Source organism: Misgurnus anguillicaudatus, chromosome 10, assembly GCF_027580225.2.
Source record: "Misgurnus anguillicaudatus chromosome 10, ASM2758022v2, whole genome shotgun sequence".
Taxonomy (NCBI): Eukaryota; Metazoa; Chordata; class Actinopteri; order Cypriniformes; family Cobitidae; genus Misgurnus; species Misgurnus anguillicaudatus.
In genome coordinates this window covers 22074030-22097790 of record NC_073346.2, presented here as the reverse complement: position 1 = coordinate 22097790, position 23761 = coordinate 22074030, and the positions used below count along the sequence as shown (strand labels likewise).

Below are 23761 nucleotides of genomic sequence, written 5' to 3'. Positions count from 1 at the left end.
TTATTAAACACACTCATTCAACATTCAAAATTGCAATGGAAAAATTTAGTAAACCCTTAGAATTAATAACTGGTTGACCCCCCTTTGCAGCAATAACTTCAGCCAGACACTTCCTGTAGATGTTGATCAGACCTGCACATCATTGAGGAAGAATTTTAGCCCATTCTTCCTGGCAGAACTGCTTTAGCTCTGTCATATTCTTTGGATGTCTCATAAGTCATGTGTATGGGTCTATTGGGTTGAAGTCTTGGCTCTGACTTGGCCACTCCAAAAGGCAGTTTTTGTTTCTGAAGCCATTCTGTTGTGGACTTGCTACAGTGTTTTGAATCGTTGTCCTGTTGCATCACTCACCTTCTACACAGTTTCAGCTGACGTATTATTGTCTGATATACTTGGAAATTCATCTTCCCATCAATGATTGCAAGCTGGCCAGGCCCTGATGCACCAAAGCAGGCCCAAATCATATTTTCACCACCATATTTTACAGTTGGGATGATGTTTTCATGATGATATGCAATGCCCCTTTTTTTACGCCAAATGCAGCGCTGTGTGTTTTTTCCAAATAGTTGAATCTTAGTTTCATAAGTCCACAAAACATTTTGTCAATACCGCTGTGAAGTATCAGTGTGCTCTTTTGCAAACTTTAGGTTTGCAGCAATGCTCTTTTCAGTAAGCAGTGGCTTCCTTTGTGGTGTCCTGCCATGGATTCCCTGCTTGTTCAGTGTTTTACGTATTGTTGACTCATGAACAGAGATGTTAGCAAGTTCAGGTGATGTCTTCAAATCTTTGGCTGTCATTCAGGGTTGTTTCTTTACCTCATGTGTGAGTCTTCTTGTGCTCTTGGTGTCATGGACGCTTGGATGCCAACTAACTGAAGACTGGTGAATTTCTAAAGTCTTTGAAATAACTTTGTAACCCTTTCTAGCTTCATGTAAAGCAACAATTCTTGATCGTAGCTCTTCTGAAAGCTCTTTCATGGCTCACATACTGTAAGAGTGTTCTTCTTGTGCATAAGTTTGAGGGGTTTTGCTCAGTCAAAGTAGCTGTAGTCCACACCTCCAAACATATTATCTTAACAAGACTCCAGGTGTGCTAAAACCAGACTAATCTCATGGAAAGTCATGTTATAGTCACAAACAATTAGTGTCCATGGAATGAAATTCAGGTTTTTTGTGCCTTGAGCATGAATGTCTTTTTTGTGTCACTCTATAAATAGTTTTCGTGTCCGTGACACGACTTTCTTTTTCGTCATTTTATGTATTATTTTTACCTATTTTATTACCATTGTCATTTAGGGATAAAAATCACTTTCTGTTACATTTTTAGACATCCTAACCCAAACCCCAACTCTAACCCCAAGCGACAATTATTTAAAAATAGGAAAAAAATAGAAAACTATATTACACAAAAAAGAAAGTCATTCCACGGACACAAAAAATATTTATAGAAATTCGTGGGAGTGACACGAAAAAAACATTTTGTGCTATTGATATGAATAAATTAATCAAAATTTTTGTGACTATAACACACTTTTCCGTCAGATTATGTTGGCTAAAACCTAGTCTCAGCCTCAGACTTCACGCCCACAGACTGTTGGCTGAACGTCTGATGTTTTTGTACACTTTTCTGGAAACCCTGTGAGAATGTCAAAGTCGTCTTTGATTGGTTGAAATAAACCGGATTTCCAGGAGACGCGAGTGTCGCGATTAGTTTCGGTCCCAGGAAAACAAAGCTCTGATGTTCCATTGAGGAAGAGAATCAGTCGTGTTCACGTAGATAATAATGAGCAGTTATCATGATCAGCTAAACATTCTCAAAAATATGCAAAGTTTGCAGCGTCGACTCTCTAAAAGACGTCCAAGAGTTTAGCTTGAGGCAGTTAGTGGAGTCAAAAAGTTTGGTTCTCCTGAATTGCTTGTATTTGTTAAAAAGTGGCGATATGCTTCAAACAGACATTTAACTGGAGTGTCTCATTGGTGTGGCTGTTGATGAAGTGCACAACGTTGTTCTATGGTGAGTAATGTTGTTTATTTAGATGCTATTCGGTTGCGGCTGGTTATTTCAATAACTGACTTGTTGCCAGTCGGTTCGTTATTGTGGGGGAGTCCGAAACGTGACGCTAGACGAAACAAACTGTGATTGGTTGTTTGACATGTTGGTCAAACAGCTTGTGGGCGGTCTTTGTCCAGAAAAAGCAGCGAAAAACACCAGACCAGACGAGACTAGCTAAAACCTGACTCCAAATAACTTTTTTGAGGTCACTATCTCAAGGGTTCACAAACTTTTTCCACAAACATTTTTTGGTTGTTCTCAATGAAGACATGAAAGACCAGAATTTTTTGTGTTATTATTTTTAGACATTATATGAAGATCAGATCAATTTTATGATTTATTCAGAAAACTATGAAATTCCAAAAGGTTCACATGCTTTTTCATGTCACTGTAAATGGTTTTAGTTATGCTACAAATACATTCAATCCCGTTTGACATTTTTATTATTATTATGCTTTTTAATTGATTTTAACTAAGTTGTCCCATAACGTTGTTATGAGTCATTCATAATGATGGTGTCTGTATGAGATATTAATAGATCCTATACTTTGTGGTCTTCTAGGTCTCTCCACTGCTTGATATACCAACCAAACTTGCAATTTGGTTGGCCAACATAAATACCAATTTGGGTGTGTAAAACAACCAATGGCACTATGGGGCAGAAAGTAACTTTGTGCCTGGGCTGGGGGGCTTGGTTAGAGGGAATTCTTTTGTGCAGATGAAGGCAGGGTGTGGTCATGAAATAAACAGATCCAAGGGTTTAAAATGAACTTGCTCTGCTCTCATGTTGTGGCAATGAAAAATCTAATGAGGCACAGTACAGACTTCCACCCTGTGTTTATTTAGCTGTAAGGGGAAAATCCTCACAACCCATAATACTTGTTCCTTTAAGTTACAGACCTCATTTAAGCAGACCAAAATATAAAAAATAAGAACAGAAACAATTTTGGATTTTTTTATTTAACCAGCTGGTTTTCTTTTTCCCCATTTTCTTTTCTAAATCTACCACTGCTGCATGCGCTCACATTAGCAGTTTGCCAGCTGCTAGCATTTTTTTAACCAATTTTTTCTTACACCCTTTCTTAGGTCATTCTACTCTATTTAAAACCGGTCATTGTTTGTATTGAATCAGTGTTATAGAAACCCATATTCTTTAGCCACACCTAAAGAGGACATTACACAGAGTGGGAGTTAAAGCTGCGGAGAGGTCAAGAATTTTGTCAAACATTTTCTCCCCACTTTTGCTTTGCCAATCTGACCAAAAACCAAAAAAATGAGGATGCCTGATCTCTCCGTGCCAAACCACTTCCTATTACTTGTCTCAGCTCCCAGCCACAATGTTTGTGATCAGCGACGCAAATATATATTGCTTCACCACAAGGCAGCCAACAGGCAGACAAATGTATAGATAAACAATATGTGAACAGCACATTTTTTTGAGGGAGGTAAAGTTAGTACTGTCTCTTAAAGGGGAAAAACGATGAGCAAAGAATAAAGGCTCTTTTTTTTCCGATCGACGCATCTATAGGAAACCATTCGAGAAATGCATGTGCTATAAAACTGAACAGGAAGCTGGCATATATACAAAGTCAATAAACCTATAGGCTACACACACACACACACACACACACACACACACACACACACACACACACACACACACACACACACACACACACACACACACACACACACACACACACACACACACACACGAGAGGACAGTAAAATTTCGCCTTCTACTTCCTCCACTGACCACATTCAGCAAACAAAGTTTCATCATCTGAAACAAGCAGCATGTGTTGGGCACATGCTGTTTTTTGTGGGAGTCATGAGCCATATTCCCATTACAGTTCCACATCTGTGACTTTCTAACTGGATGAGTGTTTAAGTGAAACAGAACTGCTGGATTCTCTGTTTAAATAAGGATAAATTAGACATATTTTTAAACATTTTAAATAAACAAATGCATGATGCGAACACAACCTAGTATTTTTTAAACCATCATTAGAAGTATTGCGACGTTCCTCCAATAACCACTAGGGGGCGAAGGTCTTTGTTGTGCCTATCATGTGAATGTTTTATGGTTAATTAAAATCTTAACTTTTTTTATTTGCACTAAAACGAAAGACTTGACTTCCACATAAGCCTTGCTCAAAAGTCCGTAGATGTGCAATATTTGTTTTATGTGCTTCCCATTTCTATTAAGTTAATCATGTGAGCAGGGTTTCGATTGGGTTAACAAAATTGATTCACGCAACAAAACCGAAACTTTTATTGTAGATTTTGTCCTCAAGCTTTCACATAATACCATTTAAACAATTCATTTCATGTCTGAACAAATTAAAGACCAAAAAAGGCCATTTATCATTCAAATGCCCAGAATTTCGTGTTCCAGGCTTTGAAGTTTAACAAATAAAAGCAAACCAACTGTGACATAAAGGGCAAGAAAGAAAAAAACTTGCCCATATTGGATGGGAATGCATTATATTTAAAGCCTAAGTACATATAATCATGGGGTTAGTTAAATGTAGCCTTACATCTGACTATTTTTCTGTCTGCCACTGATAATCACCTTGGCACATGGATTTATACAAGTACCTGACAATCTGATGTCTGAAATCTACAACCATTACTTAATGCACGAATTAACAATTACTGTTGTTGTTTTGTTTTGCACTGAACCTAACACTTACAATATTATTTTGTAAGCTGCCACATCTGTTTATTTTTTGCTTAGCTTCAGGAAACATGGAGTGGAAAGACATTCCTGTTAAAGGCTTCTAAAAATAACCAAAGTTGTTACCCTTTCAAATTAAAAAGGCAAAATGAATAAATAAAATATAATGCATTATTTTAAATGAATAATACAGAATATTTTTGTCCATCTAGAAAACAATGGCATAATACTAACTTACTCTTGAGGACTGAGATGTTTATCTCAAATGACGCTTTGCATTACACAATGTGTGAGGTCAAATTATTGTCACCACAATCATTATTTTGAAAGCTACATTACTTGGCTAAAGATGACATCATAGATCTGACATAAAACAAGGCTTTAGCAAAAGCTGGGTGGATTTTAACGCATGGTTGGGTAAATATTAGAAGACACAGATGGGTTTAAAAATGACCCAATGGCAGGTTGTTTCAACACATCATGTGAATGGGTAACAACAACCAAGCATTTAGTAATTTTTAACCCAATGTTTACCCAATCATGGGTTAAATACAACACATTTTTTAGAGCTGGTTTGACATTTGACCTATGTTGTATTAACCTCAAATGCTGGGTTGTTTTTACTCATTGTTGGGTCAAATGTAAACATTTTCTGGGTTAATTTAACCCAATGGCTGGAATGTTCCTTTTTGATACAATGCTGGGTTGATTTTTAAGTGTACTTTTGCTGTGCAAAATTTTTTCTATCTCATACTATTTTCTCCACCCTCACAAGAACATCCGGCTTTTTGGTTTCATATTGAGATGCAGTGACCAAACCACAGCCTGTCATGTGTATTCGAACGTTTTACAGTACATGTACAATATAGTGTACTGCAATAACATTTTACGATGATGCAATATTTCCGGCTGGCATTTAATGCAGCATCAACTTTAGTTGCATATCAGATTGGTTTATCACACATTGCAAATGTTATACTTTTTATTTCACCCTCACAAGAACATTCAGTCTTTTTATGTCATATTAAGATGCACACCTGGCAATGGTGTCATGTGGATTTGAACATTTTGGTGTTTTACAAATATATACAATACAGTACAATATAATATACCGCAACACATGTTTTATGAACATGCATCTTTGAGCATTTAAGGTGGCATCAACTTTAGATGCATATCAGATATTGTGGTTTATCACACCTTGCCAGAGGCGGACAGAGTACACAGCTTCAGTACTTAAGTAAAGGTACAGTTACCCCTTGCTAAATTTTACTCAAGTAAAAGTAAAAGTACTACAGTCAGATGTCTACTGTTTTTAAAAGTACTTGAGTATCAAGAGTACATTTTCTAAATGTTGCATTACTACTGCCACAGTGCACGTTAAACCACGTGAGATGATTGACAGCTGTACAGCAAATGATAGAGCTCTGAGGTCAAATCTGCAAATCAGGAAGAGGAGACACAAATCGCTCCGTTCACTGTTTGAGCTCTTCAGATCACATAATTCAGTGGAAAATTAATAGAAATGTTATTCTGTATGACTAAATATTTTACTAACATGTGATAATTAATCATTATTTCCCCAAATATGCTCACCATTGTACTAATAGCCCTGGCGAAATCTGTATATTTGATCTATTTGAATACAAATAAATCGGAGAAGAAGAGAATAAATGTTTTATGGATGATGATTTCTATTCAAAATAACGAGATTCATTATTTTGGACTCCTGACATAAATTAAGAAATTAATGTTACTGCAAACCAGTTTAATCATAAACAGTGGTCAAATGTCGAACCTGTCTTGTGATGCTGAGTTTGTCCAGATCAAGTAAGAGTGATGTTTTGACGAGTAATTCATTTTGAACAACAATAATTCGGGCTCACCAGTGATTCCTACCGCTGAAGTTTTGTTTTGGTAAACACAGCAAACACTTGAAAAGAAAACTATCATTGTTGAGAAAATTTAAATAGTCTGGCGAGGTGGGGCCACGGGTTGACACATTCCCAGAATGGACCTGCTGCGTCTTCATCCACTGTTTCGTCAGTGGTTTCATCTCTTATCTAAATCTGACCATGGTGACTTTGGCGGAAAGCTGAAGGTGATTGCTGATAGGCTGTCCCAATCAGTTGCCCCTGCACAATCCAATCACGTTTGAGAAAAGGGAAACAACAAATTGAGGGTTTCTGAGATTTTTATTTTTTCCTTTTTTTTAAGAAAAAGTAACGCGTACATACGGTTATGGATAGAAATGTAGTGGAGTAAAGAGTAAAATATTTGCCTCTCAAATGTACTTGAGTAAAGTCATGAGTAGTACTCCAAAAAAAATTATACTCGAGTAAAGTACAGATCCCTCAAAATTGTACTTAAGTACTGTACTCAAGTAAATGTACTCCGTGTCCGGCTCTGCACCTTGCTAAAGTTTCTATTAGTAGGTTGTCCAGGAAATGCAGGGACTTTTGTTTGGGGGAGAGGTAGATACCTTCTTAAAATAACATAACATTGGGGCGGTTTCCCGGACAGGGATTAGACTAGTTCTAGACTAAAATAAACTGAAAACAGCTTGCATAGCCATATCTTAAAATACACCAGTACCCTTTGCCTCAAGTTTTAGTAAGACATGTTGGTTAAAACTAGTTAAATTTCCTACTTAAACTAAGGCCTGGTCCTGGTTTAAGCTAATCCCTGTCCGGGAAACCACCTCATTAAGTTTTTTATGTTTTCTCTTTATTATGTTTTCTTAAGAATGTGTGTGAACATTTGTATGTATAGTTATGGATATTTTAAATAATATTTTAATATTTGATTTAACAATATAGAATCCAGTCATGTTGTTTCATCATGTTATGTGTGGTACATCAACAGAATACTTAAAGGAACAGTATGTAGGATTGTGGCCAAAACTGGTACTGCAATCACAAAACTTGTGGCTAATACACAACATGACAAAATAAACATCAGTTGAGGGCTGCAACTCCACTTTTTAAATGACAATATCCTGACCAGACCACTGTTGTGAGTGATATAAGTATTTGAAATGAAAATGATTTGTTAATGTCTAGTGACATATCAGGACCATTTTATGATTAATTGATATAAATTTCTTACATACTGTTCCTTTAACCCTCCAATGATCCTCATTTCCAGTTTACACTACTGGCCTTTTCGGTCTATTAAATATTTTATATCACTTTTCTGCATTTGTAACTTTATTTGCCAAATTCTCTCTGTGGCAGTCATACCTGTGTGTGTGAGCATGTGTTTTTTGCTTTGCATTTTTGCAAAAGTACCAAGCCTTAATTTCTGTGTCAAAATTTTCAGATTTATGCTGGATTTTTTTTTGAACAATGGAAATTTTTTTTTTTTTTGCATTTCCAATTCAATTTCACTTGGAATCATATAAATTTTTTACATACCTTCAGAACAACCGAATCAAGCCCAGTTTTTCGTTTGTGCATAGATAGATTATTTAGAAAAATTGTATATCTCTAAAATTAAGAGAACTTTTTTTTAACTAATAAAATGTCGTTTGGGGTCATATGGACCCCAAGGATCAACTGAGGGTTAAACTGCCATTACCTCAAACAGCCATGTGTTATGTTCAACATTTATCTAATAACATTGAAATGTTAATTGAAATAAGATGGTTTTTTTTAGAAATCAGGTAAATTCCTAAATTTAGATAACCCTAAAATAAAAAATTGATTTCATGGTATAGGTGGATGTTACATGTCACGTTATGAGTGGCCCTGTTGTCAAAGCATGTGAAAAGTCATGCTTGTTTCTTTTCTTAGACTCATGTTGTAATACTTCTACAAACCTATTTCAACTTCCTTATCAACCCAAACTAATAACCTCATTTCTTGCATTATTTGAATACACTCAATGTTTTTCTACATAGAGTGTGGTGCAGGCTAAACCTCATTTCAAATCACACATTGCATCTTTATTTTAAAAACGCAAAAAAAAATCTAATGTGTGGTTCTGACAGTTTCATTTTAGGCTTTAACCATATTATTTCAACACAAAGTCTGTGGTTTTAAGGGATAGTTCACACAAAAATGAAAAGTCTGTCATCATTTTCTCACTCTCATGTTGTTACAAACCTGTATACTGCCCTACAAAGCCAAAGCGCAGTACCTACGCATTTGGTCAAAATTGAGTTAAGGGTTGAAATGGGCTTTGTGAGATCTGATGTGTCTTGTGACAAAGTCTCCTGGTTAAGTTTTGTCCCATTTCAGAGAAACCTGTGTGCCAAAATTGCAGTAACATGTTTGATCTGCTGGTGTAAAAAACTTTAAGAGCATTTTTCTCGGTTTCAGCCTTTGTAGGGCAGTATAAATGTCTGATAAACTCAATTCATGGACCCATTTACTTCATAGTATTCTTTTTCCTACTAAGTAAATGGGGTCCACAAACCGTTACAAACATTTCTCTAAATATCTTGTGTTCATCAGAAAAAAAAGAAGTTTATAAAGGTTTGTAACTACATGAGTGTGAGAAAATTATGACAGAGAATTTTCATTTTTGTTTGAACTATCCCTTTAACAAGTGATAACGATTCCCATAATAATAGCAATAGAATATTTAGGTTAATGCGAATCCTATTTTGTGAGTATTTTATTAAAATCTATTACACATAGATCGGTTTTTGCACACTAAATAAAGATGTTTTGCTTCACAGGCCTGTGTCGTTTGGTTTTTAGGATGGTGGAGTGCTGCCCTCTGCTGGTAAAATATGGTACAGTAGCTACGTTTCCATTTGAATTGCCCAAATTGACCATGCGAATTGAAAGTACGGCCAATAGAAACACGTGAATTTCCATCGGCCGTGTTTCCATTGGCTGTATTTTCAATTCGCAATGTCAAGATGCGTAATTCAAATGGAAATGGAAACGCAGGCAGCTAGATGTCACATGCAGCAGTTAATACGAAATAAACTGGTGACACAAGCAGCAGCTGAAGAAAATGTTTGCCTGTTCTTATCGTTTAGAAATGTAACAGATCTTCAGAGTTTTTGAGACCAAAGCAAAATATTAAATTCTTTGCTATTATTTCTGGAACGTTAAAATGCAAACTTTCCAAATGAGATCTGCAGTTTAATTTGCTCTTAAAGAGATTTTCTTGTGGAAACTTTAGGACATATAATAGATATTGTACAGTATGGGCTCACTGGCTACTCTAGTAAATGGTCAGAAGGTGGTGACACAGCTGCAGTTATTCATGTGACACTTTTCAACAGCATAATCAGGAACTGCAAAATATGAAATGTGTCAGTAGGCCTACTTCACAGTTTTTTCTTGATTTGTTAAGCCGTGGTATCTTCTGTAAAATTTAAAAGTTTGTGGAGGATGTAAAACTCATTCATTATTTTCTTTGAAGGCAGAGGCAGATGTCTTTTGTCAGTAGCCGCTCTTGCCCTCTAAGAAATCTAGTTCCTAGTCTTCAGGTTTCCCAGTCAAGCATGCATGCGTAGATTTGAATAAGATGACTAAGGACAAATTATTCTTGAACATCTTGATTTCCCAGTTCAGGATTGATTTGGGTTAGAGCAAAATTCTGAAAGAAGTTGGCCCTCAAGGAGAAGGGTGTAAACCTCTCCGGTTTAAAATATGTCGGAAGTGTGTCAATGCCAACCCTGTATTCAATACCAAACATTGTGACAGTATGTACTGAATTAAATTAAGTGTCTGACAGTTAAAACAGAATGTTCCTAGACATTATGTGTGGTTGCTGTATGACAACATTCTGAACATATAGAATCTGCTGTATTTTGATGTTTGCTGACCTATGATAAATTACAACAACCACAAACATATTTTACTTATGTGTTGTTAAAGTTTAACCCATTTAAACTGATTTTTTTATTCGTTTTTTGTCATACCACACTCTAAAAAAGATTTTTTAACCCAGGTCAAAAAAAAAAAAAACCATTAAATGTTTATATTTGACACAAAAATGGCTTAAAACAACCCAGGTATATTACAACCCAACAGGTTGTGACCCAACGCTGTGTTGAAAATATACCAGCACCCCTCCCACAATATACTGTAGTATGTAGTGGGTAATTTTGGAGGCAGAGAGCATTCAATACTGTGGGTCCCTTCTGTATTAAGAACCATTTGTATTGAAAGTCCATGTGTTTGCATTATTACTATAGATTTTAAAGTACTGTAAGTAACTGTATTTTGATGAGTTGTTAAACTGCTTGTTTCACCATATTTGGCTAATCCTGGGTTATTTTCGAACTAGCAATGGGTCAAAAATTGACAAACCAGATATAGGGTTTAGCTTTTGGGTTTTCTTTTTATCTTCTCATCTTTTTCATTTTCATATGGGGTGATGTTAAAGTAGTAATGTGTAGTTTCATCCAGTTGAGACAATCATCTTGGCAGCTAATATTACTCATCCTGCAAGCCTATAAAACATATGTGTTATGAATAATTTGCTAAACTGATCTAGGGAATCATTAAGCAGAAAATAAAATGGAGGATTTGTACATTCCTGCCTAAAACTTTATCAATTTCCCATTAAATCCCTTGCCAATACCTCTATATTTTCACATTCCCTGATATTCCCTAATTCCTTCACTCTTAAAACAGTTGTTTAAACAACACATTTTGTGTCTAGTCTCTGTGTTGTTATTACTGGAACAACACATTTTGTGTTGTTAAAACATATCTTGTCCCTTTAATTTATTTTAACACAAAATCAACACACAATGAAAAATAATGTGTTCAAATAACACATAATGGGGCGGTATCCCAGACAGGGATTAGACCAGTCCTGGACCAAAATAAATAAGAGCTGTCCAAACGGAAAACAACTTGCACTGACATATCTTAAAATACATGAGTGCCCTTTGTTTTGCCTTAAAATGCACACAAGTAATGTTTTTAATAATGCATGTTTGTTCAAACTATTTCCTAATTAAACTAATCTAGTCCTGGTTTAAACTAATCCCTGTCTGGGAAACCACCCCTTTGTGTTAAAAAGAATAACACAAAACAATGTGTAAAAAATTAACACATAGAGTGTTCCCACTTTCCCTTCAACAATGTGATAAGGCGGTGCTGAAGTCAGATTTGGCAGCCAATGGTGCCAATTTCAAATTAAAATTGTTTAAGTCTTGTATGCCAACTAATGCACAGGAGTGACTGTGATGGTCCGTTGGTGTATACTGTGGGATACACCCTTAGCATCTGACTTCCTTTATTTAACTGGAGTGACGCCTGATGTGCAGGAATCAAGGCAGCTGTCAAAGAGAATTGTATGTAATGAACCACAAGAGGGCAATATTTTAAAAACACGATCAATTTGTCAATTTCATTTAGGGAAAAGATAGCCCTAGTAAGGGTGAATTGCCCTAAAGTGGGGTCCAACGAGGGCCACCTAAGGCCTAGTGTTTGCAGGTCCCCCCAAAATACACAAATGCCAATGAAACTATGGCATCATAATAAAACCTAACATGACCTCTTAAATGTCCAGTCATATGAGGGTGAAGCAATAGTTTCACAGAAGTCTAAAAATGTCCAACATTTGTGCAATCCACCATATCTTATAGATGAATTGGCATTATTGACGTTTCTAAGGAGAAGCTTGTTATCAAAACAACTGCTTTTCTCTCTTTTTACACCCTCATATTTTCTTGGGTGCAGTGATGGTGTTTTGCCCTTGATAAGATATTGCCAATCACGGCAGTGACATCAATGACACACCTAAGACCTAAACTTACGGTGACAAATGCAATATGCGCAGTAGCCAAAAGTACAACCATTTAAAATATGTAGACGAACAAGCACGCAAGACCAGTTTACATATCTTCGTTTAGTAGTCATTACGCAGTCTTTCTAGAGTTTTTTTCTACTTTGATTTCAACACACAGAAAAGAATAATTCAAATATAATACAAATTGATGTAATTAAGGTTGCTTCAACAGATACTATGATATTAATCATGGTATTAATTGAAGTACCTTGGAGTACCATTACAAATACCATTGCACATACATCAGCATATCAGCACCATCAAACTTCAGTATATCAAACAGTAATAAATATTGTTTAAATTTCAATCTAGAGAGACACTTCTCTAAGAATTTAGATGAGCAAATAAGAGCATTAAAAAAAACAAATCAGAAGACAGCATTAAAAAACAAATATATAAATATTTGTATATAAAATAATTAAATATATAAAATATTTATATTTTCTTAAAAGACAAAAAAAAGAATAATACAAAAATGTGGTCACCTAATTATGATGTGGCTATATACCTGCACACCTTTAAAATGTCAACATGCACTTTAAAGATTACTTTGAACTTTGACCAAAAATAAAACCCTTGGTGACCATGACACAAAAAGTCAGTTTTACATCTTTAGTTACAATAATAACACCCACTATGTCATGGAGAAAAGGAGTATTCTTCAGTTTTGACATAAGTTGTGTGAGTCAGCAGAGGAAAGACGTGAGAGGAGGGCGTGATTTTGCTATGCCACATCTGTAGCTCATTACACATCTGTAATGGGGATGTTCCATGAGCTCAGAGCCAGACTATAAGTTTTTGGCTTTTGAACATGAGAGGTTAGTTCAAGACTAAACAAGGAGCAAACTTAACCTTGGTGAAGAATTATCTGCTGGAGTCAGATACAACAGGTATGTTCGTAACTTTTATTGATAACTTTAATCATATGTGTATTATTAAATATGTATAATATAACATATTGGTTTTATTAAAAAAATAATTGAATTTGCATATTAAGAGTATAATGTGTACATAATACAGTATTAATTTTCAATTATTGAAGATAAAGGTAGAACAATTCTTATTTCAAATGTTTTCTTTACAATTTAATTGTAATTTACTTTTAGATGGTGTATACTAAAACAGTAGATATCACTGTAAAAGTAATTAATTTTTTCTATTACTTCCAGCATTTCAAAATGGACATCAAACCAGTATTACGAAAATTTGGCACTGTGGCACGGGCGATCCTTACATTTCTCTTTGCTTTTCTTGTACTCGGGGTGATGATATGGGCGTACATTAAAGGTTTCCAAGTAGCCTCGTCTCCCTTCAACATAATCTCATTCGGTTTCTACGGCGTGCTGCTCAGCCTCCACATCCTCGTCCAAAGCTTTTTCGCCTTCCTGGAGCATCGCCGGATGCGAGCGAGACAAAACCCGTGCACGTACACGAAGACCATTGGCTTTACCATCTCAGCCTATCAGGAGGATCCTAACTATCTAATGGAGTGCCTTCAATCGGTCAAGGCACTGCAGTACCCAACCGACAAACTCCGCATTATCATGGTGGTGGACGGGAACTCGGACGACGACCGCTACATGATGGAGATGTTTCGTCAAGTCTTTGCGGATCGAGATCCTGGCTGCTATGTGTGGCAAAACAACTACCACTCTTGGGACCCTAGGGCCCAAGGAGAGAATTTGGCCGCTGAAGGCATTGTCTTTGAGGACCCCCAGCGCCTGGAGGTTGAAGAGCTCATCAGGAGCAAAAGTTGTGTGTGCATTATGCAAAAATGGGGAGGAAAGAGAGAAGTGATGTATACAGCCTTCAAGGCGCTAGGATCATCGGTGGATTACATACAGGTGGGTGATATTCAAACAGAAAGCTTATGTTATGCATTCAATATAGTTACTCATTCTTCGGCCTTTACTTTGAATCAGGTATGCGACTCGGACACAAAATTAGACCCTCTGGCTACAGTCGAGCTATGCAAAGTGCTGGAGAGTAATGACAAATATGGTGCTGTGGGAGGCGATGTGATGATCCTCAACCTTAAAGAATCCTATATCAGTTTCATGAGCAGCCTGCGCTACTGGATGGCATTCAACATCGAGAGATCCTGCCAGTCTTTCTTTAACTGTGTCTCATGTATCAGCGGCCCATTAGGTAAGAGAGAAACTCTGGCGATCTTGACACAAATGCGAGTTTTTATATTTTGTCCATATGTATCTCTAAGTTTTATTATCTTTGCTGCAGGTTTGTACAGGAATGACTTGCTACAGCAGTTTCTGGAGTCCTGGTACAACCAGAAGTTTCTTGGTACTCACTGCACCTTTGGGGATGACCGTCATCTCACCAATCGTATGCTGAGCATGGGCTATGCCACAAAGTAAGTAAACTGTCGAATATAATTCACAAGACACGCAATGACTAAAATGACTACCGATTTATTGATGAACTCCAAATCAAATAATTGCCTAAATTTCACCACATGCTATTAAATTGATCAATTAAAAATGGCATGCGTTTCTTAACCATTCAACTATGGATACCAAGTCTGAATTTGAATGCCTAGATCTTTATCTTTACTGCAGTTCAAGCACTGTCAGGTCTGTTTAAAGAGAAGCAATTAAAGAGCAATGCAATGTTTATATGTGTTTGTGCACTTGCATTGTATTCATTTTATTACGACTTCATGTTTTAATAGAAGCAAATGCTTACTTTAAAGAAATAACGTCATATAATTAAATAAAAACAAATCATAATGCATTTGCATTTCAACATTTTCATAACTTGTTTCATGCCATTACAGATTTGAGATTCAGGCTTTTAAAGGTGCTATTTAAGCCATTTGCATGAAGTCGCTCTTTCTTTTTCGACCCCCCTCTATAAAAACAGGTCTCTAAAACAACCAATCCTCAGCAGCAAGCGCTATAAAAGTGTGCATGTCTTATACAAACTCATGTGCAGGGTTTAAAATATACTTTCTCTTGTTTCTTAAAGGTATACCGCCCGTTCAAAGTGTTACACAGAGACCCCCGCCCAGTTTCTGCGCTGGCTAAACCAGCAGACCCGCTGGACCAAATCTTACTTTCGCGAATGGCTCTACAACGCTATGTGGTGGCACAAGCATCACCTGTGGATGACCTATGAATCCATCGTCTCGGGCATCTTTCCATTTTTCGTTACTGCCACCATCATCAAGGTCTTCTGGACCGGCACTCTATGGGACATCTTGTGGGTCTTGTGCTGCATCCAGCTCATCGGTCTGGTGAAAGCGGCGTACGCGTGCTTCCTGCGAAAAAATGTGGTGATGATCTTCATGTCCTTATACTCTGCCCTCTACATGACCAGCCTCCTGCCCGCCAAATACTTTGCCATTCTCACCATGACCAAAAGCAGCTGGGGGACATCGGGTCGCCGGAAGATGGTTGGCAATTACATCCCTCTGTTACCTCTGTCAGTGTGGGCAGCCATCTTGCTGGCAGGCCTGGGGTTCACAATCTACAAGGAAAGCAAGGCGGATTGGACAAAAGCTGAAAAGAAAGAGGAGACCAAGTTTTTGATATATGGATCTGTAGCTTATGTGTGCTACTGGCTGATCATGATCGGTCTCTACTGGATTTGGTTTCGGAGATTATTCCGAAAACGCTCACAGACTTATGCTGTGAATGTTTAGGACTGCACACAGTGTATTATTTATTTGAGAACATTTGCACATTTGTTATAAGGAAGTACTTGATGTATTAATGTATGCAAATTACAGTATGATGAAAAATAGATTGTTTAGTGCATATATTGTACTTGCATACAATATATCCAAATTATAGAGTTTGGAAATGAAGGAAGTGATCAATCAGAACACACTGAAACTTGACAATGGATGGACAAATATGTGTCAAACACATATAATTCTAGCAAGATTTAGTTTTTTTACCGTGTTATTGTATATAAGTGATGTTTATATAGTGGTATTTATTTATTACATGACACATCATTTATGACACACTTGTATATGTTAATTTTATGGATCTTAGACACTGTGGAAAACAACAGCAAGAATCACAATATATGGATGTTTTCATATTTATTATGAAAATGACTACTAATGAAAATATGACAGAAATATTTAATGTGCCAGAAATTTCAAATATGTTGGTGTTATTAAGTGATTTTTATGAATTCTTTGTATGTAATGTGTATGTATTATTTATTTATTATTATAGGTTATTTATTGAAATCTTTGATATTCTGTAAATGTGAATTTATGTATTTGTTTTTTGGTTGTAACTTATGAGATAAAATAATTATTTTTTTAAAGAAATATCGACTGATCCTCTTTCTTACACTCTGAGGCTATTTTGGGAATTTCTGCCGGGATATGGCCTACCCAATTTCAAAAGCTTCCCATACCCACATGCAGAGGTGTACATACAAAAGTTTGGTATCATTTTACAGGGAACCCTTTGAAATTACATAAAACACTGTTGAAAGTGCTAAACATGTTTGTATGTGTTGTCAGTCCTCTAATAAACACACAAATAAATAGGCGCTTTTTGATGGTTCTTTTTTTCTAAAGTCTGTATTTAAAAGTGTATAACTCTGGCCCTGAGTGGTAACGAAACCAGCAGACAGTTTTGTTTGATTCCAGCAATTCTCAGCTTACAAAGGAAAAAAAGAAAAAAAATTCTCTATCATAATCTATGCAAAAGTTATTTTACTCCAACTGAAGGGAGGAATAATACAATTTTTATATATAATTTCTGCCTAAAAACATTTGAAGTTTCCCCATAACCACATACAGTGGAATAAATGCAATATATTTATATCATTGTACAGAAAACCCTTTGAAGTTACATAAAAAGCTGCTGTTTGTGACAAATATTGTTATTTAGGTTGTTTTTCATGATGAAACACCAAATTGTCTTTTTTATGTTGTAAACACTGTCTTTGATAGTGTATAACTCTGCTTCTGTGTGCTCTAGCAGACTGCAGACTCAAGTTCTGGTTGTTACCAGCAGCAGACAGTAAACACCCAAAAAAAGAATGAACTCTTTAGCATGTCGCATTCAAAAGATATTCTTATTTTACTGAAGGGTGCGAAAATATATTTTTCATATAAATATTAATTTTTTGTTTTGCACATATAATAAATAGCAAGGGATTATTCATGCACACAACCAAAGAAAATGCTGTGAATGGACTCATTATTTAGAGTAGGACCTAAGAGAAAAGATGGTGTATCATTTGTGGCTATATGTGCTATCTGAGGCAGTTCACACTCAAGTTTCACATACGTTTACAAAAGATGATTTTTTTTACCTCATTATTCATTCGACGATTGTTGGATATGTGATGATAATAGATCAAAAATAACGCTGTAGCCTTATTCCTGAGAGTGAGAGCTTTCATTTGATATAAGACTTACCATAGTTTGTCATATCTGAAAAAAATGAAATATGTGAATATTAAATCATATAAGAAATATGAGGAGGGGGTGATAGGGTAAATTAAGTGTAAATAACTTTCTTACAGTAAAATATATTTCAAAGTGATGCATATCTGCCGAAAGTAGGGAGTCTAAGCTTTCAAATAGTATCTCATATGTGGTACTGGGTCCATGACAGACCATTAAATATTAAAGCAATATTTTATATTAAGTAATAATTAAATTAATTTTGTACCTGGTACAGGGTCCACAGAGTTAAATTGGGTAATGGAAAAATATTAGGTCTTTATGCCTAAAATGTTAGTCCAGCATTATGAACTGACAATGCACACTGATCATATATAAAAAAACATACAAAATATTTCAACATGCAACAAGAATTAAAATGCAATGAACATGGAGAACACCTGTAGATAGAATAATGTAAACAATTCAAAACATTTACATCTACATCAAGGCAAAATTTACAAATGGCAAGTCGATCTAGAAGAATCTGGTAATGTAAGAAATTTAAATTTCTAAAATTGTAATGTTGACCTGATCTCTTATATTTTTGTGACATTTGCTGCCAGAAATTAAAGTTTAAAGAAATTAAAGTCAATCAAATACATTATCCAAAATAAAACATTGAATGTGGCATTGAATCTCAACAGCATCATGATATTTCAGTAGGCTAGTCAAACATGTAAGGGAGGCTTCCCTGACATATGTACAACCCTGACATAAATCAGTAGGCTACTTCACCTGTCATTTACATCAAAATCAATAACACTGTAGGATAACTACTCAAATAAGTTAGGATCACCCATCATTGACCTTTGGCATACAGAATGAATAACAAGTAAAAAATTTACCTTTGCATGTGATTGAATGAATCGGGTCACGTGTGAACGCAAACTGAATCACAGGGAGGTGGATGTGGTTTGGTGCTAATTGCTCCTATTTTATGAAGATTTGCTTTGGTTTTGTACCGTGTGTACATTGTTACCAAAGGCAACGAAAGGTGGACACCAATTACTAGAGGTTAATTATTAAAAATCATATTTAATAAAAAAAGTATATTTGTTTGAAAAGTTAAGACGTAAAATTGACTACTTTACAATATATGTGACACAGCCTGTAAATACCAATCTGTGATTTACACTTGTGATTTTCTACATATTCTATATGTAAATAATATTCTGTGAAAATATAACCTTGATATATTTAATATTGACTGAGTAAGGCCATGTCAAAGAATGAAATCAATGTGAAATGAATGGCTGAAATCACGTTATCTCAGAATTTAATTTTGAGAATTTAGCCTAGCAGGGTGATACTGTAATTAAAAGCAGCATTGAAACGTTTACTAATTTTCCAGGCGGATCTATGTGTGATGTCAGTCAAATTCCAACATGTTAAACACGTCAAAAAACAAGTGTTTACACCCCAAAACTATTTAAATGTCAGCATAGAAAATATGTCCCTATAAACAAGCACAGATGCAAGCCCTCTGAGTGTCTGACATGTTTTATCAGGTTTTATGTTTAGGTTTAGTAAATGTATTGGCAATGAAAAAGTTATTAGTCAGTAATTGAAATGCCTTATTTTTACAAATGTAACTTACAGTCATTTTATTGTTATTTAAAAATTTCACTGCAAAACCCAAGCACATGCAAAACGTTTCACTTCATTAAAGGTCACTCTCTGTCAAAATAATTTTGGTAAACCTCATTTCATCCTGCTAAGATACAATTATTTAAAAACCTGGAATCTGAGGGTGCAAAAAAATATTGAGAAAATCGCCTTTAAAGTTGTCCAAATGAATGAAGTCCGTAGCAACACTTGCCTATTACTAATGATAAATACATTTATAGGTATTTAATTTACAAAATATCTTCATGGAACAATCCTTACCTAATATCCTAATGATTTTTTTGTATAAAAAATATAATTTTGACCCATATAATGTATTGTTGGCTATTGCTACAAATATTCCTGTGCGACTTATGACTGGTTTTCTGGTCCAGGGTCACGAATGGTGTTGTGTCCTTCCATAGAAGCTAATGATTATCTGAAACAATATTGTAAAAAAGTTACTACCATGCTCTTCACTTTACAATACTGTTCCATATAATCATTAGCTTCTATAAAGAAGGACAGAAAAACACTAATTATTGGTATTTCCAATCTATTAAAGTACAGCTACCATACAAATGATTGTAGCTGTGATTTGTGTTCTTCCAATGTAAAATATAACAATATTAATATATAATAATTATTGTTTGGTATTATAGCGCAGCATTATAAATGGATCAGTTTTCATGATGACATCAGCAAATATTTGCATTAATGTGGGTGGAGCTACTAACAATGTATGAAGCAATGATGTAATCAGTGACCCCCTTACTAATTATCATGGGAAGGTTTGGTAAATAATTCTCAAAAAGTCGTTTTTAAACCATTCATGGGATATGACCTGCAAATACGCAAGTCAGTTATGTGTGTTTTAAGTTATACAATATGTGTGTTTAAACATTTGAGACCAAAGAGCAAGAGCAATTTATCATTTTGGATTTGTAGTGGTTCAAACTGTTATTTCTGTAATCTACAATGTGTTTTAAAAGCATATAGAATTGATTTATTTTAACAAGACAGATAAAAACACATTACACAAAGCATACAGTTTTTTTATGGTACTTTGTATTTGGAGTGTGTCAAATAGGTAAATTGATGTTCAGTGTTTTATTGTGCGCATCAAATTACAGTACTATAATTAAATGGTTTTATCACAAAGGTTTTTAATTAGTGTCATTACCTTTATTAACCTTAACAAATCATTATATTTATAACAATCTACTTGAATAGGAACGACAACACACCCTTTTCATTAAACTTTTCTTTTATATTTTGTTATATTGTCTGGTTGAAAGGTTCTTCACATGAGGCCATATTTTGATTCCACAAAGAACCTTTCAATCATTTCTTTCAAACATTTTATAATCAATCATGACATTTTTATAATCTATCGTGAAGCAAATCATTTTTTTTAGTTCTGTAATAAATCATTATTCAAACACTTCACTAATGTTCAATGTAATCAAATAATTTAATATCTGTCTCAGCAGACACCTGTAAAATCACAAAGGAGTACTTAATAATATAAATAACTTTTTGACTACATTAATGAAAAATTTAAACAGGAAAAACACAATGCTTTTCTGTATGCATATACATTTAAAAACAATGATTACTTATTCAATATAAATCTGTAAATCAGTCTCTCTAAATGATAACATTCTTTCATATCCTTCTCACATGATTCACTTTTTAACTTCAGCTTTTAGTATATGCCAAATGACCAAGCTTAGCTTGACGCAATTATTCGTTTGCCAAAATAAATATTCGCAATGAAATTCCAGTAAAAGACCAACCCTGTATCATTCTTACAACCCAGGTCAATATTGTGGTCATACTAACATCATCCAGTGGTTTTCCGACCAGTGTTTGGTTTTGTTTAGTCATGATTTAATTTGTCTGATAAAGATTGGTACTCATCTAATGATACAGAAGGACTGCATAAATCATCCTGATAAAACCTGACAGAAATGTGGAAACTTTGTCTGTTTCCAATGGGGAAAAAAAAAATATGCTTTACCCTGAACAAATGTTTGCAATTACTTCTCACTCCCTGTGTCAGAGGAGCTACAGACCTAGACAGACTTAACATCTGGAAATAATTAAAACAGGAAACAGAAATCTCTGACTAAGACTGTGTGCACTTTCTAGATTTCTCATTCCTGATTTCCCACTCTATAACACAACAAAGCAACCACACAGCAACCAGAACTCCTGGTTACTCCACTAAATATGAGTCATGTACAATACATTGATACAATATATAAAGAGAAACTGGGGATCACTTTTTTACCTTTAGAACACATTTATAACACCCCTATTTTTCTTTTAATCCCTTTTAAACTAAGTCCTGGTTACAAAAAGCTACTGATTTCCACCATTATTAAATAGAAAAAGTGGGGCATGTTGTCACACTTTATGTAAGCTGTCACAAACAGCCAGTTTAAAGCTTAATAGGTTTTATAAGATTAGACATTCATTGACACAAAACGTGATTTTATTAGCCTATGTGTACTTGTTTACCCATAGCAAAATTATATAGATAATTTGAATTATAGAATAAATAAATAAATATTTTAACTTATTTTAACCCAGGGGTGTTTCCCGTACGACAACATTATTATCATATATATCAACACCAAAACTACGTCTGTGGTCGTGACTACATAGTTAATTTCTCCAACCATGCATTGTACACAGCAAAGTTTTGGTTGCGCAACCTAGACGCGACGTAGTGCGTAATTCTACAGAGGGTATCTCTTTGTAATTTCAGCTATTCAGGCGTGTCTGTATTTTTACGTAGTACAGTAACCCAACAGATTCTCTGTATTGATAATATTAAAATTCGTCTCGTTTTCCCAGATGTTTCCCCGTTAGAGTCATGACCTCGGTATTGCTAAACCGCAGAAGAAGTTGACAATATACGGAAGCGCAAGACATGCGAAGCAGAAGTATGACGATTTGTGATAATCAGTAATCACAATAAAACTTTGTTTATTTATTACACAGAATTAAAGAAAAATAGGCTAATCAGTCTAAATCTTAGATCAAAATTGTATTTACTAAGAAACCAAATAAAGACTAGCATATCAATCTGCAAATAGTGTGTGCGTTAAACGTTTCATAGGCAAATATTTGAAGATAATTTACTTATACTGAACAAAATTATACCGACCCTAATTAAATTTAACATAAAATAGTTTCTGAATTTAAGTAGAACTAACATGATTAGATAATAGCATTGCTGAATTTTAACGTATTTTACTCAGATCACAATTTAATTGTAGCCTAGATAACTAAAAACAATAAAGTATAAGTTCAACTAAATTTATATATTTAAATGTAGATAATTTAATTGCGTGCAACTACTTACCTTACTTTACACAGTAGCTGCATGGGCACACCCATATACTTAGCCTGAGGTTAGTAACGGTTCCAAAAATAACAACGGCACACATTTCAACTGCCAACGAAACAGATCACCCCCCAAATGGTACAATTTGCGTCACTGGATACAAATAGGCCCGTCTCTGTCGCATTTTTTCCTTTTAATAACACGGTTTATCAATATAGAACTGTTGTGAATGACATCAGGAAAAAGTGTTATCTGTGAAAATCGAAATAGTAATATATATTAAATATCTTCTAATAACTCACTTAAAATTATTTTCCTAAAGTTTTCTATTTATAAAAAGTCGTCTTGTTTAAATTTGTAATGGAAGAAATAAAAAAAATCTACAAAATAAATATGAAAGACATTTCATAAAAAAAAACTACCAGTGGCGTGCACAGATATCCGCAGGGGCCTGTGTGAGGAAAGCAAAGTACTCCCGGTACTTTTGAAGCTGATTAAAAATATAATTAGTGCCAGACTGCAGCCTGTTTTTATTTACTTGTTATTTGAACACAACTAACTAAAATAACACATCTGTCTCAACTAAAAACAATTACTGTACGATCTTAGTTGAATATAGACCTATACATTTTTTAAATATCTATTTGACTGTACTGTAGACTTTTTAAGTATACAAGTTCTTTATGAAGGTCTAATCGTTCCAAAAAAAATGTAATGAACGTATATCGAGACAAATTCAAAGCTTACAATGTCCTTACGCCGTCATCTAAAGGCATCAGCTTTGGTGTGTTTTTTTTTTTTTGTTTAAACAAAAAAAGACATGGCTCACACTGGAATTTGTGGAAAGCACGTTTCATCA

The 23761-nt window shown here is 34.9% G+C and overlaps 2 protein-coding genes across 3 annotated transcripts in view; both read left to right on the top strand.

The window, feature by feature from the left end:
• Positions 1 to 23761, top strand: part of LOC129447986 (serum paraoxonase/arylesterase 2) — a 315340-nt gene that overhangs the window by 158592 nt on the left and 132987 nt on the right. The gene's annotated exons all lie outside the window — the stretch shown is intronic.
• has1 (hyaluronan synthase 1) lies at positions 12761 to 17092 on the top strand. The gene is made up of 5 exons (XM_055210344.2): positions 12761 to 13389; positions 13669 to 14343; positions 14422 to 14647; positions 14738 to 14870; positions 15485 to 17092. The coding sequence occupies exons 2-5, from the start codon at positions 13678 to 13680 to the stop codon at positions 16158 to 16160; spliced, it is 1701 nt and encodes a 566-aa protein (XP_055066319.1). The 5' UTR covers positions 12761 to 13389; positions 13669 to 13677; the 3' UTR covers positions 16161 to 17092.